This window comes from Thunnus thynnus, chromosome 19 (assembly GCF_963924715.1).
Source record: "Thunnus thynnus chromosome 19, fThuThy2.1, whole genome shotgun sequence".
NCBI lineage: Eukaryota > Metazoa > Chordata > Actinopteri > Scombriformes > Scombridae > Thunnus > Thunnus thynnus.
The window spans coordinates 3,556,552-3,573,029 of NC_089535.1; the positions used below are offsets into that span (position 1 = coordinate 3,556,552).

At 38.7% G+C, this 16,478-nt stretch overlaps 1 protein-coding gene across 2 annotated transcripts in view; it reads left to right on the top strand.

Annotated features, from left to right (window-relative positions):
• The window catches only part of vcanb (versican b), a 43,673-nt gene extending 27,549 nt beyond the window's left edge, over nt 1–16,124 (top strand). For both annotated transcript variants that reach the window (XM_067573657.1, XM_067573658.1), the window contains 7 exons: nt 1,317–1,430; nt 1,547–1,660; nt 8,697–8,855; nt 10,099–10,181; nt 11,596–11,740; nt 13,422–13,604; nt 13,690–16,124. In XM_067573657.1, the coding sequence (XP_067429758.1) occupies nt 1,317–1,430; nt 1,547–1,660; nt 8,697–8,855; nt 10,099–10,181; nt 11,596–11,740; nt 13,422–13,604; nt 13,690–13,910 (1,019 nt within the window). In that variant the 3' untranslated portion in view covers nt 13,911–16,124. The remainder of the gene's footprint in view (nt 1–1,316; nt 1,431–1,546; nt 1,661–8,696; nt 8,856–10,098; nt 10,182–11,595; nt 11,741–13,421; nt 13,605–13,689) is intronic.
• The last annotated feature ends 354 nt before the right edge of the window (nt 16,125–16,478 follow it).

Below are 16,478 nucleotides of genomic sequence, written 5' to 3' on the forward strand. Positions count from 1 at the left end.
AATGCACTCCAGTACACCATCACCACCCACTACGACCTAATGTAGAATTATCTCCTTTCTGACAATGTCGACAAAAACTGAAAATGTATAAGCTTTATACAGAGCTGTTGTCGTTGATTGCATTAGATTGCACAGGTGTTCCTAATAAAGTGCTTGGTGAGTGTATATAACTTATAAAAGCTTCAAATCCTCACATTTGAGAAGCTACAACCAACAAATGGCTCTCATTTTTCCTTAAAAAAATGACTTAAACAATTAATCAATTATCAAAATAAATACTGATTAATTTTACTATACTAACTGATTAATCAACTAATCATTATATATCACCACAGTAGCTTATTTTAGTGGTTTACCTCCCTTCTCTCTGTGGCTGAAACTTTGCCAATAAGCGAAATCAGAAACCGTATGTTTGAGTTTCACTAGGCTGCACTGCTTAGTTAAAATTACACCTGTCAAACTTTCCATTGTAGCACAGCACATATGCAGTTTACAGTAAATACGGTGGCAGATTTACTATAGAATTTTTTTGTAATTTTTCCAACATCAGTCCTCTGAGGTCACAAGTAAACAAAAGCAGCTCCTCATTTCTATATGTCCATCATTTTTGTTGCTGGCAGATTTTATAAGCTATACCTAGATGGCTAATTAATGCTTTGCTAATTAATGGTTAAAAAATGTCTCCAGCTGACTGTTTATTGTTTCCAGCTAACTCTTTTTAAAAGGGTGTTAAATTTGCACTTCATGGCTATATATATAACATCATGCTATTAGACTGAGGCTAAAGCTAACCAGGCAAAAAGTTAGCATCATCACCGAGTAGAAGACACGGAAACAAAGGAGCAGCATCGTTCTTTTATTGCAACGTAGAGCTAGTTAGTATGAATAAAAGTGTAGTTAAGATGTTAAAATTTGCTGGTTAGATTTAAGCTGTATCGTTTGTATTTTCAAACGCTATGTTTCAAAGTGAAAGATGTTGAAGACGAGGACTAACCAATGTGCTTGATAAATGTTAACACTATCTCGAGTTAGGCAGAGAGTTGTTGGAGTGTAAACAGGGCAGAGGTAATTATATGCTCCGAGGCTTTGGAGGTAACGCTCGGTTACTATGTCGATAGTAAGCTGGTTAGTGGGCATGCTCACGTTTTCAGCATACATTTAGACAAACAAACCTTGCTTTTGTGTTTCTGGTTTTGCAAAACCTAAAAAAAGGGATGAGGGGTTTAATGAACAGTCAATACATTACAGCACTGCTAATGACCCTGTCACTAGTGTGATTTTAATGAGTTTCCTTTTGCATCATGTCCTTTGCGTAGATCTCCTGCCGTGCTCAATCAGTACGTGTCAGAACGGAGGCTCCTGCTACAAGAAAGGAGCAGAAAATATCTGCGTGTGTGCACCTGGATACACTGGGCAGCACTGTGAAACAGGTACGTATACGCACAGCACACAGAGCCATGTCTTCTTATTGAACAAACCATATTGACCTCATAATGACAGATGGGTGATGTGGAATAATAATAAGGCTTGTGTTGTGTGTCTGCAGATGTTGATGAGTGCCAATCTAACCCATGCCTGAATGGAGCCACCTGTCTGGATGGAGTCAACTCCTTCACCTGTCTCTGCCTGCCCAGCTACTCAGGAGAGCTCTGTGAACAAGGTCAGCTGCTTCTGAGTGAAAATGTACAAAACCAAGGTAGTATTGAAGTCTTTGGCAGACAAATAATTAAAGGATAATTGAGGTTTATTATAACTTAGGTCTTATTTTCATCGTTTTGGCCTTCGTTCTTATGATAACATTTTACTAACTGAAGTAAATGCTGGAGTTGGAACGTTGGAAGTTGGAATGAATGCAAACTAACACAGAATTTGCTCAAATTAATTTGAATGCAATCCAGGTAGCCTAATGTTAATCTACATAGTACAATTAACTTTCAATTCATTTGCGGTGTCTCTGCAATTGACTTCAGATTTGTTGCTGTGGTAGGCACGATCACACCAGCACTTAAAACAGCAGGAATTTGCGCCAAAATCAATTAATTTCAATCTGTCACGTCAAGTTCCATTTTGGGGGACTTAGACACATGAATTTGTGCCATTGAACAATAGCAAACCAGTCGACAGAGCTGACCTTTAAGGAAACAGCGAGCTTTTGTCTAAAATGGAAGAAACTATCGTAGCATATTAGCAGTGTTGCACTTTTCACTTTTTAAACTCCCTCTGATTGAGTATAAACTGCTTCCCAACAGACGAATGGTTTTCAGACAGCTATGAAACAGGAGTCAATAGTACAAATACATCTTCTGAGTAAACTGTGAACTCATTGTCCTGTTAGCTAACTGTCAGTTAGCAAGCTTGTTAGCCTGGAAAACCATCCCAGCTGTCTAGCATGTTAGCGGTTATCTCTGCAGCTACAGTAGTTCACCACCAACTGACCCTGCAGCAGTCTCTATGTCACCAGCCTCTAGCGCCACATGTTTTGTGAAGACATGTGGGTGATATTTGCTGTGACATTTTCTGGTGGGCATCTGCTGCCGCCAACATTTGTTCCGCTCACCATATTCTGTTGAAAGTTCCCAAACAAATACCGTATTGGGTCTGTCTTGATTCCGGCTGGTCGCAGCCAAAGACCGGAACAATCTGCAAAAACACTACAACTGGACAATTTTATCCCCATGTCAGCTTTCAAGGACTCTATTATGGACATTCTCACTGATACATGCAGCTGTTTCCTGACTCACTAGTATTCCCTAACCCTCGTCTGTCTTCAGCTTCCTGTTGTCCCATGAATATTCTTGTCCTCTTGCTGCTGCTGTTTTGCTCTGCCTGTCTGTCTTACTGCTTGTGTATGCTACTGTATGCTACTTGTTCTGTTGTTTTATTGCGTTAAGCTGTTTGTCTGCTTGCCACCTGCCTGGTGTTTGTGTACTAGACTGCATGTCATTTATGTAATGCTTGTTGTGATTGTATGTACGTAGTGGGTGTGTTGGAAATGTTTGGATGTGTACTGCTATCTTTTTAACTTTTGATTTTTTTTTTTATTAGCCCCTTCCCCCTTCCCTCAAGAGGCTTTGCCTTTTGTCAGGCCATCATTGTAAATAAGAATTTGTTTTTAATGATTTGCCTGGTTAAATGAAGGTTAAATGAAGTATATAAATAAATAAAATGGTGTGACCAGGCCTTTAGGTAGTTTCATTTTTAAGACAGCCTCACCACTATTCAGCAGTCTATGATGTTTAATCCAAAATCCCTCTGCATGTGATTTACTTTACTCAGATTGTTTGGTGTCATAATTATCTGTTCAGCACTTACGATACGGTACCATACGATACCATACGAAATACTTTAGCAATCCCCCAGGAGGGATACACCATACAAGTAGGACAAACATCAGGTAGGACAATAAACATTTAACAATAAACAACAGGTAAAAGGGCAATCTCATCTCAAGGCCGTACAATATTCTAGTTTCCTCTACTTGCATTAGCAAAGACAACAACAATAGCCTAGCTTACTGCTAATAACAGGACATCAGAGTGACAGTTAATTTTGCAAACATCCTCCGCTAGAGTACAAAGTTGTTGTGCTACATGGTTTTATTTTAAAACTGGGCAAAGCCAAAACAGAATTTTAGAAATTTTTGCAAATTTATTAAAAAGGAAAAACTGAAATATCACATTGACATAAGTATTCAGACCCTTTGCTATGACACTTAAAATTTGGCTCAGGTGCCTCCCATTTCTCTTGATCATCTTTGAGATGTTTCTACACCTTGATTGATATCCACCTGTGGTAAATTCAATTGATTGGACGTGATTTGGAAAGGCACACACCCGTCTATATAAGGTCTCACAGCTGACAATGCATATCAGAGCAAAAACCAAGCCATGAGGTTGAAGGAACTGCATGCAGAGCTCAGAGACAGGATTGTGTTGATCTGGGAAAGGCTTCAAAAAATTTCTGCTGCATTGAAGGTTCCCAAGAGCACAGCAGCCTCCATAATTCTTAAATGGAAGAAGTTTGGAACAACCTGGACTTCGCCTGGCCAAACTGAGCAAACGGGGGAGAAGGGCCATGGTAAGAAAGGTGACCAAGAACCTGATGGTCACTCTGGTTGAGCTCCAGAGATCCTGTGTTGAGATGGGAGGAACTTCCAGAAGGACAATCATCACTGCAACACTCCTCTGATCTGGGCTTTATGTGGCCAGACGGAAGTCTCTCCTCAGTGAAAGATGCAGGAAATCCCATTTGGAGTTTGTAAAAAAAGTACTTAAAGGACTCCCAGACTGTGAGAAACAAGATTTACTGGTCTGATGACACCAAGATTGAACTGTTTGGCGTCAATTCTAAGGGTCATATCTGGAGGAAACCAGGCACTGCTCATCACCTGTCCAACACCATCTCAACAGTGAAGCATGGTGGTGGCAGCATCATGCAGTGGGGGTGTTTTTTTAGCAGCAGGGACTGGGGGACTGGTCAGAGTTGAGGGAAAGCTGAATGAAGAAAGTACAGAGATACCTTCAATGAAAACCTGGTCCAGCGCACTCAGGACCTCAGACTGGGCTGAAGGTTCACCTTCCAACAGAACAATGACCCACAGCACACAGCCAAGACAACGCAGGGGTGGTTTAGGGATCAAACATCTCTCGAGAGAACCGAAAATGGTCGTCCACTGACGGTCAACATCCAACCTGATAGAGCCTGACAGGATCTGCAGAGAAGAATGGAAGAAAATCCCCAAATCCAGATGTTCAGATTGTTGTGACATACCCAAGAAGACTTGAGGCTGTATTCGTTGCCAAAGGTGCTTCAACTAACTACTGAGTAAAGGGTCTGAATACTTATGTCAATGTGATATTTCAGTTTTTCCTGTTTCATATTTGCAAAAGTTTCTAAGATCCTGTTTTCACTTTGTCATTATGAGGTATTGAGTGTAGATTGATAAGGAAAGAAAAAATGAATTTAAACGATTTTGGCATAAGGCTGCAACATAACAAAATGTGAAACAAGTTAAGGGGTCTGAATACTTTCTGAATGCACTGCAGCACTGAATGCATCCTCAGCCATGACAGTCTTTTCTCCTCAGCTGTCCTCCAGCACTGGGCGTTGGCTCTTAGAAGATTAGTTCCAGCCTGTTGTCCAATATTTCTACCATTACTCAGCAACTAATGGAGGTTCAGGCACACAACCAGACTCAAAGGATTAATATTTTCCAGGAAAATTTACCAGCTTTCAGTTCTAATAATTTAAAATGTCCCACCTAATAGTCTTTGTGCAAAACGAAACTATTACTAAGTTTAAAAATGAGAGAATACTGCCTTTTATAGTACAGTTTAGTAGTTATTGTACGTCATAACATTGACCCAATAGCTGCTTTAGCTGGAAATTTATTGTACATCAGTTCAGTAACTTTTAAAGGCCGTTTTAATAGGCAGACAAAATGTCTCATGTAATAATCATGAATTGTTAAAGTTTTGTTGGATTTTTCTTTCAGTGAACTTGAACTGAGTTTTCTCTCACCTGCTTTTGGTCAGATTATTAAGGAGAGAGAGTGTGAGAGCTTTATACATTTTAAATACTTACATATACACAAAATACACACATCTGTCTGTTTCTACAAAAATATGTACAATAAGTGTTTCTCAGTTATAGTGGAAATACTCCGATACTTTACCCGAGTAAAAGTAGTAATACTTTGTATAAATACTTCACTACAGGTAACAGCTATGCACTGAATATTTTATTGAAGTAAATGTACAGTTTTATTTTGTATTACTTTATTATTATTGATAAGTATTAACAGGAAAATCTAATTAAACAATAAGTAAAAGTACCCACTGCCACTATGCAAGTGAAATGACCTTTGTCTGAGTCACATTATTATACATTACTATAAATAATAATTACTGATGTGTTATAATGTTGTTGTTGTTTGTTAAAAGTATAACAATGTATCTTATTTTTAAATGCTCATTATAGATTTTTGAATGTTAATCTACAAAGTAATTACAAGTTACTAAACGTACTTCAGAATTGTACTGTGAACACTGCACTCAATTTACTTTCCACCGTTGCTTAACAGAGCTATTAACAGTTTACGTATTCATATTTTATCAGAGAACCAAATCAAACCAGTTTGCAAAAAAGATTTTCCTGGATGAGAAAGTCATTAGCTGAGTCATCTTTAAAAAAGAGGACTTGTCCTATAAAAATGATTAGAAGAATAGCACAAAAAATGGAAAATGTGTGAAATCTTTTTTTTGTTGTTTTTGTTATTTTCACCACATTTGCCATTGTCTATTCTTGGTAGAAGGTGTGGTGAATGAAAACTGGAAATCCCCAGACCCTCATTCCCAGTCTGTAGGGTGTTTCCATGTGCAAGGATGTTACTTAGATGTGCGTTATTGACGAGAGCACAGTGTAGTTTCTCCATTCATATACATGCAGTAGTTGGTAAATAGAGAACAACAGACGCAGCTGTCCTCTCGTTGCTGTTTGCCAGTGGAAAGAAGGACAGAATCACATAATTGCTCTATTATTTTGCCAGAAAGCTTTTGCAGCTGTGTGGCATTCACTCAGTGGTAAATACTGCTAAATACTGCCTCGGTCTCAGTCAAGCTCTCCTTCATCTTTTGGAAGAAGCTATGTTTATACTGGCCTTCTGTATTCGACTGATTCGACTCTGTATATCAGAATAGTACTCTATTTTCATACTGCCCTAGGGAGAGTTACGGATTAAAGCTCTGCATTTATTAGAGTCCTCACCTGACCCTCTAGGTGGTTGCACAGTAGAGTTATTAAGATGAGGCGGGTTGACGAGGGCCAATACCCCGAAGCCTCGACAGCAACTTTCTATTATGGCTTTACTGGAGCTGATACAAAATACCCATTGTTTACTGAGCCTGACAAAGCAGATAACTGATTATATGGTTTAAAGTAATTGTATATCAAACTAAATGCATGTTGTGCATTAACTCTATTTGTGCACATGCATGGACACGTCTCTGTTTGTGTGCTTTTGACCTGCAGACAACTCGGGAGTTGTGAGGGTTGATTAAGTCCAACTGTGTGTTGTTATTGAGCTCATTCAGTAAGGGGCTTTTATTCCCCAGCTGGACCTCAACTCTCTCTTTCCCTTTCTGCCTCTCTCCGTCTCTCTCTGGCCTGAACAACAGAGCTTGATGAGAAATAAACAAATCAAAGTTGTTGTGGAGCTGCAATAGCTTCATTATTGCAACAGCAGGGTTTCAAAACAACTGGATATTAGCAACATACTGTATATAATCTAGTTAAAAGTAGCATAAAGTAGCATAAGTGTTCCAGACTGGACTGTTGTGTTGTACAGACAGAATATACTATGCCACTATAATACCAGACATTTCTAATTAAATTAGCTTACTGCTCTGTGCATGTCCCAGGAATTCATAAATACTTGTTGCTAGGTGGTTGCTAAGATTTCAAAGTAGTAGCTAATATGTCGCTGTATGTTATTTAAACTTCACTAGGTGTTTGTTCAGATGTTGCTAGATGATTGATAGGTCTTTAGTGGGTCAGTGTTAAGTGGTCACTCTGCGGTTGCTGTGGCCTTCTGGATAGATGCTAGGGCTTTAGTAAGTGGTTGCTAGGGTGTTCTGAACAGTTGCTAGGGCAAACAGCATGGAAATCTTCTTCCTTCACTAAAAGCTAGCTTACTCTCCTGTGCATGTGCGAGGACTGCATGATCACTAGCTGGTTGCTAACATTTTCAAAGTAGTAACAAATGTGTTGCTGTTTGTTACTGATATGTTGTTAGGTGGTTGTTCAGATGTTACTAGGCGGTTGATGGTGGGTCAATGTTAAGCGGTCGCTGTGTGGTTGCTTCAACCTTCTGGCTGCACTGAGTGGTTGCTAGCATGTTTTGAACAGTTGCTATGGCAAACAGCATAAATAATCTTCCTCCAGAATGGAAAGTCTTATAAACTATAGATTACTACACTAACGGCTAAATTTGCTCACTGCTCTGTGTAGGTCTTTAGTAGCTGGATGCTAAGTAGTCGCTTCATGGTTGCTATGGCCTTCTGGATAGAGGCTAGGGCTTCAGCAAGTGGTTGCTAGGGTGTTCTGAATTGTTGCTAGGGCAAACAGCATAAAAAAAATCTGAATGGACTGTTTTGCAGACTATGCACTGTACTATAAACCATAGATTATTACACTAAAACTTCACTAAGGGCTAAATTACAAAGAATGCATGATCACTTGTTGCTAGATGGTAGCTAACATTTTCAAAGTAGTAGCTAATATGTTAATGCTATAATGTTTATGCTAATATGTTGCTACTTGATATTAAAACGTTGCTTGGTGGTCGTTCAGATCTTTATAGGTGATTGATAGATCTTTAGAAGGTGGATGCTAAATGGTCACTATGACACTTCACTGTATAACTTAAGTAATGGCTTCTGAGAACTGTGCTATAACATTTACTTTACATATTTTACCATACTTATTCCATAAATTGGAAAAAAGGGCTATTAAAAACCATCAGCCACTATAAAGTAGCTATACACTATTGTGCTACTGTATAGACCACTCTATAAATTATACAACAAATTCTATACTAAGTCTATTTATTTGACCAAAGTCAAATAAAACATGTTTTTACAACCTTATTGAATGTTGTCCAGTGAAGCTCTTTAACACTTTCTCTGCCCTCACTGCAGACACTGAGGTGTGCGGGTTCGGATGGCAGAAGTTTCAGTCTCACTGCTACAAATACTTCACACACCGTCGGACCTGGGACGCTGCTGAGAGGGAGTGTCGGCTGCACGGCGCCCACCTGGCCAGCATCCTGTCCGAGGAGGAGCAACTGTACATCAATCGTAAGTCCGTTTTCTGGTTTATTGAAACACAGCTCGAGCAGTGACGATGTAGGCTGAAGTGTTACTGTACATTATTTTCAGTCTTGATAGCTTGAAGTAAAAAAAATGAATCAGGAAAAAGGCTTTAGGAGGTACTAACGAGTTCAGCTAGATACTGTGGTCCGTCCACCTTCATCAGAGTCAGTCTTGAATCCCCAGCAGGTTTTGTGACCCAGTTTGCTCATTTAGACCCTGTTAAACTCATCTAGTGCATCTTTAGACAATGAAAAATGTCTACATCTTATTATTCATGAAGGTGAGATCAGATGTCTTACAATCGCTGTCTTATTTCATAGATTTTAACCATCATTCCTTCTAGTTATGATAATTTTTTCAACTCAACTGTGCTTACTAAAATTGGTTTGACAGTGTCTTAAAATAAACAACATTAAAATTACAACTCAAACTGGCATCTATTGCAATTTTCTACGTCATTGTTTAACTTTGACTCAACTGTAGTGGTGCAGCCACACAGTTTTATGACTCAGTCGACGGTTGTAAAAGACATTTTAGGTGCATTCACAATTTTCACTCCCAAATTTGATTCTGTAATGTTTGTCCCAGTTGATTCCAATGTAAAGCTTTGCTATCAGGCCAAAACTACCAAGAAAGGTACAGGTAGGCTTTTGAAAAACAGATATTTTCTTAAAAGTATTTAGACTGACTATTTAGACTAACCCTTCTGAAGTGATAAACTCAACTAGTAAGGATCCATTTATGTCTAAAGCAGCTCATCCGTTTTGTAGGTCAGAGCATTTTGAATAACAGTGTGTTTGGAGAGAATCCACTCACATCTGTGCTTTAATCAAATGAATGTTCCTGAGATAAAATAAAGTAGTTTAAACAGAGAGGAGGATACAGAGAGTTTCCATAGAAAATCAGAGCTGAGGGCTGCGTTTGCAGTCGGTTTCTCAGTTTATTGGGGAAGCTGCTGACTGAGATGAAATGGACTTGTGCCATTACCGAAAGCCGCTCAGCCTGAACATTTCCTTCCTGCTCTTTTGTTTGTTCACACTCATGATTATTCACCAACTGACTCCTCCGTTGCCACACACATATTCAAACCCCACAAACATGTAAATCGGTGTATCATCACACTAACTCCCTCTTTTATCTACAATCTCTCTCACTGAAGGTTTAATGAGGGCTGTTTCCTGTTGCATTTATAATCTCACCCATGCACTTTTAAATTCTTTCTCTGTAGGTCTGGGCAGTGATTACCAGTGGATTGGCCTCAACGACAAGATGTTTGAGAGAGACTTCAGATGGACTGATGGCAAGACGATGGTAAGACTAATGTCTAATGAGAATATTTATCTATAAAATGTCAACTAAGCTTTGTATTTTGCTTGCTGGCTGTGCATTTTTTTTTACATTTTTAGACATGCTAGTGGCGTGACTCTACAGACAGTTTCGTACATTGCAGGTAGAGCTGAAACATCTAATCACTTCATCAAATAGTTGATCAACAGAAAACTAATTGGCAACTATTTTGATAATTCGTCGTTTCCAGCTTTTTAAATGTGAAGATTTGCTGCTTTTCTTTGTCGTATGTTGTAATAAAAACCCAAATATATTGAATGTCCAAAGATATTTAATTTCTTTTAGGTTTTAGACTTTTAGGTTGGAAAAAACAGGCAAATTTGAAGAAGTCACAGTGGGCTTTCTGATATTTTATCTGTTTATACAGCAGCAAACATTTCTGGGTGTCCAAGGAAGAGGTTATAGTTGTTGACTAATGACTAACACATTAATAAACACTTATTTCTGCTTATAACTATAAAATAGGGGAATTTAAAGTAAAGTGTTCCTCTGACATCTGTTTAACTAAAGAGGGAAGTTTACTGCACTTTACTTTTACAACTTCAACCTTCTCCTGTTTACTTGAAACAAACCAGAAACATGAATCACATCACTTCCTGTGTGCCAGAGATGCTGCGCCGCATAACTCACCGACAGAAAGAAAAAAACGTGGACATTTGTTTGTCTGAAAATGTCAGATGACATCATCGAATACCTGAATGCATACTGCTCTGCATACCGTCTCTCCGCACCAACGCCTTGTGCTCTTATTCATGATGAAACAATCTCACACACATGCGTCGTGCGTCTCAGCTGTTGAAGCATGTGAGCGGAGCTGTGCAGCGAAAAAACAGGGTTGAGATGAGAGCAGAGAGGCTGAAATGTGATACTGGTGGGGAACTCTGTTGTTGTAATGTGTTATCATTCAGAATAGAGGCACACCCTGACTGAAGCTCATACAGCAGAGTGCATGTTCAGTTCTCAGCGGCTGTCCATGCATAGTCCATACATGTAGGCAATGTGTTGGTTTCTGTGTCATTTTAAACAAACTAAAGCAGCATATTTGTGGGTGTTCTCCTGCATACAAGCTGCAGAAAGCAGTTTGTTTAGATCTGTGGTGTTGGTCGTCCCAGTAGCTCCACTTGCTGGTGTCTCTGGTGAATTACATCCAGTCACATATGTTCTCCTCCAGAGGATAGGTGGTCATTTCACAGCCCCCTCATGCAGGCATGTATGGTTTAGCAGCATCAGTATCAGCAAATCTTGGAAAGTAGTCGCTCACGTCAGTCTTTCAGTTTTTAAAGGAAATCAGGAGTTAATCACTGAACTGCAGGTTTATTGAGATGTTTATTGGGTGTTTCACAATGAAGTCAAACAGTGAAAATGTGTATTCTAACAGCAATACGACCACTGGAGGCCGAACCAGCCGGACAGCTTCTTCCAGTCAGGAGAGGACTGCGTGGTGATGATCTGGCACGAGGGAGGACAGTGGAACGACGTGCCCTGCAACTATCACCTCACCTTCACCTGCAAAAAGGGAACAGGTGCCTGATATTTTACACCTAACAGTCGGTTTACTCATCACAGGGAGAACGACTCAGCCTCATAAAATCTAACCACAAGGGCATGTATGAATATGGGTATTCCATGCAGCTATTGAGTTGCATTATGGGAAATGTAGGATACAGTGTTTTTGGACTCATACTAGCTTTTTTTTTAGTTTTATTTATTTGCACTTACAGAAAACACCAAGATATATATAATACATAATTGACAGACAGGGGTTGTGCTGGTGACATGGGCTTATGAAGGTATCTCACTAAAGAAAATTAAAAAATAAGGAAAAAAATAAAAACACGATTATAAATATAAAGAGACTGAGAGTCAGGATGTCTGCTTCGATCTGTCACAAGTCCTCCAGCTTTATGGAAGCACAATACTAAGTTGCTTAAATACTCTTTTAAGGAGTCGTACTGGTGATTTTGCTTATTTTAGTGTTTAAACTACAAATTATATGTATTTCACATCAGTGCCAACAATTTTCCAAAGTATGTATTAAGGTTTTAGATTCTTATCCTTGTTTTCCGGGCAGCCTTTTTGTTTTTTGTTTATTTCAGTTCACTTTACAAATCAATTGGCGTCCAACTGGTGATCAACTTGTAAAAACTCTGAAAGTTTTTCTTTTATCCAGGCAAGTTTCTTTGAACGTACTATATGATCAATCATTCAATCAGAGCTGCAACGATTAGTTGATTGACTATTTTGATAATCGATTCATCGATTCAGTCACTTTTCAAGCAAAAATGCCAAACTTTCCCCGGTTATATATATGAGGATTTGCTGCTTTTCTTTCTCTTGTGTGACAGTGAATCGAATATCTTTGATTTTGATTGTTCGTCGGACAAAACAACCAGTTTTATAACCAGTTCATCACCTTCAACTCAAAGTACCTTGTGATGATTGGATGATTGAAAATAATCATTAGGTTCAGCCCTACAATCAATCACCTGCTCCTGACACATCTCATCTCGTTATCAATGTAGTTATTAGATGGTTTAAATAATCTTCTCACTCATTAAATACCTGGTGTCTACTGTGTGATGGAGCAACACTGCTTGTTCTCCTGGAAGCTTAAATAAATCTGAAATCATATATTTTTTTAAAATGACATAATTTTGCCTCCACTATAAAACAATGTGTTCTGAAATAAACCGAATTTAAACAGCTTTGAATTTAGAAACTTTATCTACCAAACTACTGTATAGCATTAGAAACATGGTTTGCAATAATATAAATTACATATAAATTATTAAAGCTGCAATGACTAATCAGACAGAATATTAATTGGCAATTGAATCATCATTTTTAAAAGCAGAAATACCAAATATTTGTTGCTTGCAGCTTCTCAGATTTTAAGCTTTTCGATGTCCTACATGACAGGAAACTCAAAATCTTTTTGTTTTGGACTGTTGATCAAACAACATAACACATCTGAAGACGTGTCTATGAGCCTGAAGACATCATAACAAGCATTTTTCACTATTTTGTGACATTTTACAGACAGAAAACAGATTAATTGATAATGAAAACAACCAATTAATTATTTGCAGACTTATAATTTATAGATAATGTGCTCAAACATATCAAACTATTAATAAAGTCCTTTAATACATGCATGTATTTTTAGCATCATAAATATATTTTCTTGTGTTTTCTACCCTCCAGTGTCGTGTGGCCAGCCTCCAGTGGTGAAGGAAGCTCGAGTGTTTGGAGCCATGAAGCCTCGCTACGAGATCAACTCTCTGGTCCGCTACCACTGTAAACAGGGCTACATCCAGAGATACACGCCCACCATACGCTGCCGTGCCAACGGCCAGTGGGACGCGCCCAAAGTCACCTGCATGAGTCGTGAGTCCTGACTTTAAGCTGTAGGACTTTGTGTACTTTGGTTTAGTTTTCATTTTTAACACTCTTTTCCAATTTGTGTCATCAGCCGCAACCTTCCACAAGTCATTTACTCTCCGGCGCCGCAACAACCAGTACGACGGGCAGCAAAACAGGCACTACGACAACCACCACATCCATCACACCAAGAGTCATCAGAAACACCGTCAACAGGAGCAGCAGCAGAATTACGAGATCCTCAGACAGCTGCTGAGAGAAAAGAGGCAACACGGCGTCCAAACACACAACAAGTATCAGAAGAGACACTGAGTCCCGTTTGTGGTTTTGTAAATCAGTTTCGTGTCGGCAGCCAATCAGCCGACCGGCCGTGTCGGACCAGAGGCATCGATAGACAGAGTGATGCGAACTGTCTATCAATGGCTCTCTCCAAAGAACCAGGGAGATGTTTCATCACTACATTGGCTCCATAAAACACTCCAGGATCTGAACCCGAAACCCAAGCAAGGATTTAGTTTCCTCTGTAAAGTTAGATTATATCAAATCTCCCCTACAAACATCGAAGACTGGTGCCTTAGAGGCTTCACTGTGTGTTACACTTAATATTTAAACACCACACAGGTGCTCTGTGAGACTTCAGTCAGTCTATGTTCCCTTTCTCCAACAACGAGCCATGCCTTCTGTGAAATCTTATTTAATTTAGGAAAATAAGGCACAAACACACCGAGCAGTAAGTCTCACAACCAAAACACAATGTAGTATTATTTGTTTATTTTTTTATATAAGTTAGTCCAGAGCCCTGTTCTTCAGTTGTGTATCTTCATTAATCCAGGCCAACATGTTATCAGGCTGAAATTATATTAATTGTTAATTCAGCTGTTAATGAGTAGACTTGAAAACACTGCGAGGTACTGGTGAGGAAATGGTTTCTTCTGCAGAATCCAGCAAAAGCTTCAACATACAAACGCTGTTCAGTGAGTGATCACGGTGTCAGGTCTAGTAGGATTTCAGGGAATATTGTCGATTATTGTGATATTTTTACCTACGATAATCTCCACATGAAAATTTGATACCGACAGCGAAAGTTTCAGCTCATTGTTTATCTGTCCGACGGCAACTTTACTGTTTTTGGTTCACTCTCAGCGCTCTCATAGCGTCGTTTTTCGGCCGCAGCAGGCAGCTGTTTTCAGAGAAAAAGGTTCTAAAAAGCCGCTGCACACTACCTGCTCAGCACCAAATGGCAAACACGGGTATCTGTAGACTAGCTGGTGAACATAGTGGAGCATTTAGCAGCTAAAGAGCCAGATATTTCCCTCAGGAGTTGGTAGAGAGCAGAAACAGAGCTAAAAGAGAGTGAATATTGGACTGTTTGCTAATAAGTTCAACATATCAACTTCAAAGGTGATAATATGTCAGTGTTCATATCAGTTTTCACTCTTATTCAAGTCCTTTAAGATGAAGGAATTAAACCTCTAACAGTGTTTAAAGAACTATGTCGGCCAGATGAGAGTTAACAGGATCATTTTAGCCTGATAGCATCACGTTAGCCTGGATTAGCCGCACCATATTTGACGGGACCAATTAGAATTTAGATAATACGTAATGTTAAGACTATAAAAAGCAGTTTGTCCAGCTCCAGCTTGTTCTGCTTGTTCTGACCCATTTTTATGTACCCATGTAGATTTTTGTACAAAATGTTTTAGCAGAGAAAAGGATTTTTAAAGGGAGATTTACAGAGCAGCGCACACAGATAAAGTGTGGATTATTATGAATGTGCGGAGAGTCGTGCTGCGGCTATTAATCATAGGATATATAATATAGATACTATATGAAGCCATATGAATTTAACTTATTGTATACTTTAAAACTATGAATGGACTGTGATATTAAATAAAGGTCATTGGAACTGAAGTGATTCTGTTAATGATGACTTCCTTGCTGTTTACAAGATTCCCTCGTGTTGTTTCTTGCAGAGAAAACATCCGATTGCGCAGCACATATAAAAGTATGTTCACTGCAACGTTAGCTCGTCGTTAGCTGTTGATGATGTTTGTTTGTTTTTTTTAATTCAACGCCAAAATGCTCCTGATTATTTTAAACACTTTCTACAACACTGAGTTAAGTTTTTGGAGTGTTCTCAGACAGAAGAACAGTAGATGTTGCTGTTTACAGATCTGGAATCTGTTTTTTGGTTTTTTTTTTAATCCAACAAATAAGGGAATGTGAAATGTGAGTGCATAGAGGAAACATGCTCAGAACGGGCAACAATGATAAGATTTTTTTATGCATTTTATTTCTTTCCTTTGATGTTCTTCATACATTCTCCTTTTATATATATATTGTTCGTCAGTGTATATGCATTTTAATGCTTTTCTACTCCATGTGGTTTATGGGGTTTACTGTATCTGTGGCACAAGAGCTTTTATGTAACCATTGTGTCTGTTACTGTGAGTGTCCGTCATCCTGTTTTTCATTGTCAGCTATGTGTGCAATAATAGGAACTATTAAAACACAACTTGTCCTGTTTGTGCAGTTTTACTTTGTACCTTTATTTAAAAGATAAGGCTGCTGTTCTTCTTTATTTTTTTTATAATTTTCAACAAATCCCATGAAAAGAGCAAAACCAACAATGTGTCAGAAGCTCATTGGTTCCAACTGAAGACATACGTTTTTAAAGCTTCACTAATCAATATTTTATATTAAGAACAGATCGAATGACAAAGTGAAAAGTGTTATTTGTAGTGAGAAACATGCAGAGAATTATCACCCATCGCTGCAGTTCTCTCAGCTTTACGGAGCCTTTTAGCGTCTTTTAGGTCATTGTTAAGTTTTTACAACCTGGAACCACAACTCTCTTTAATCAGTGCTGTTTCAGCTGCA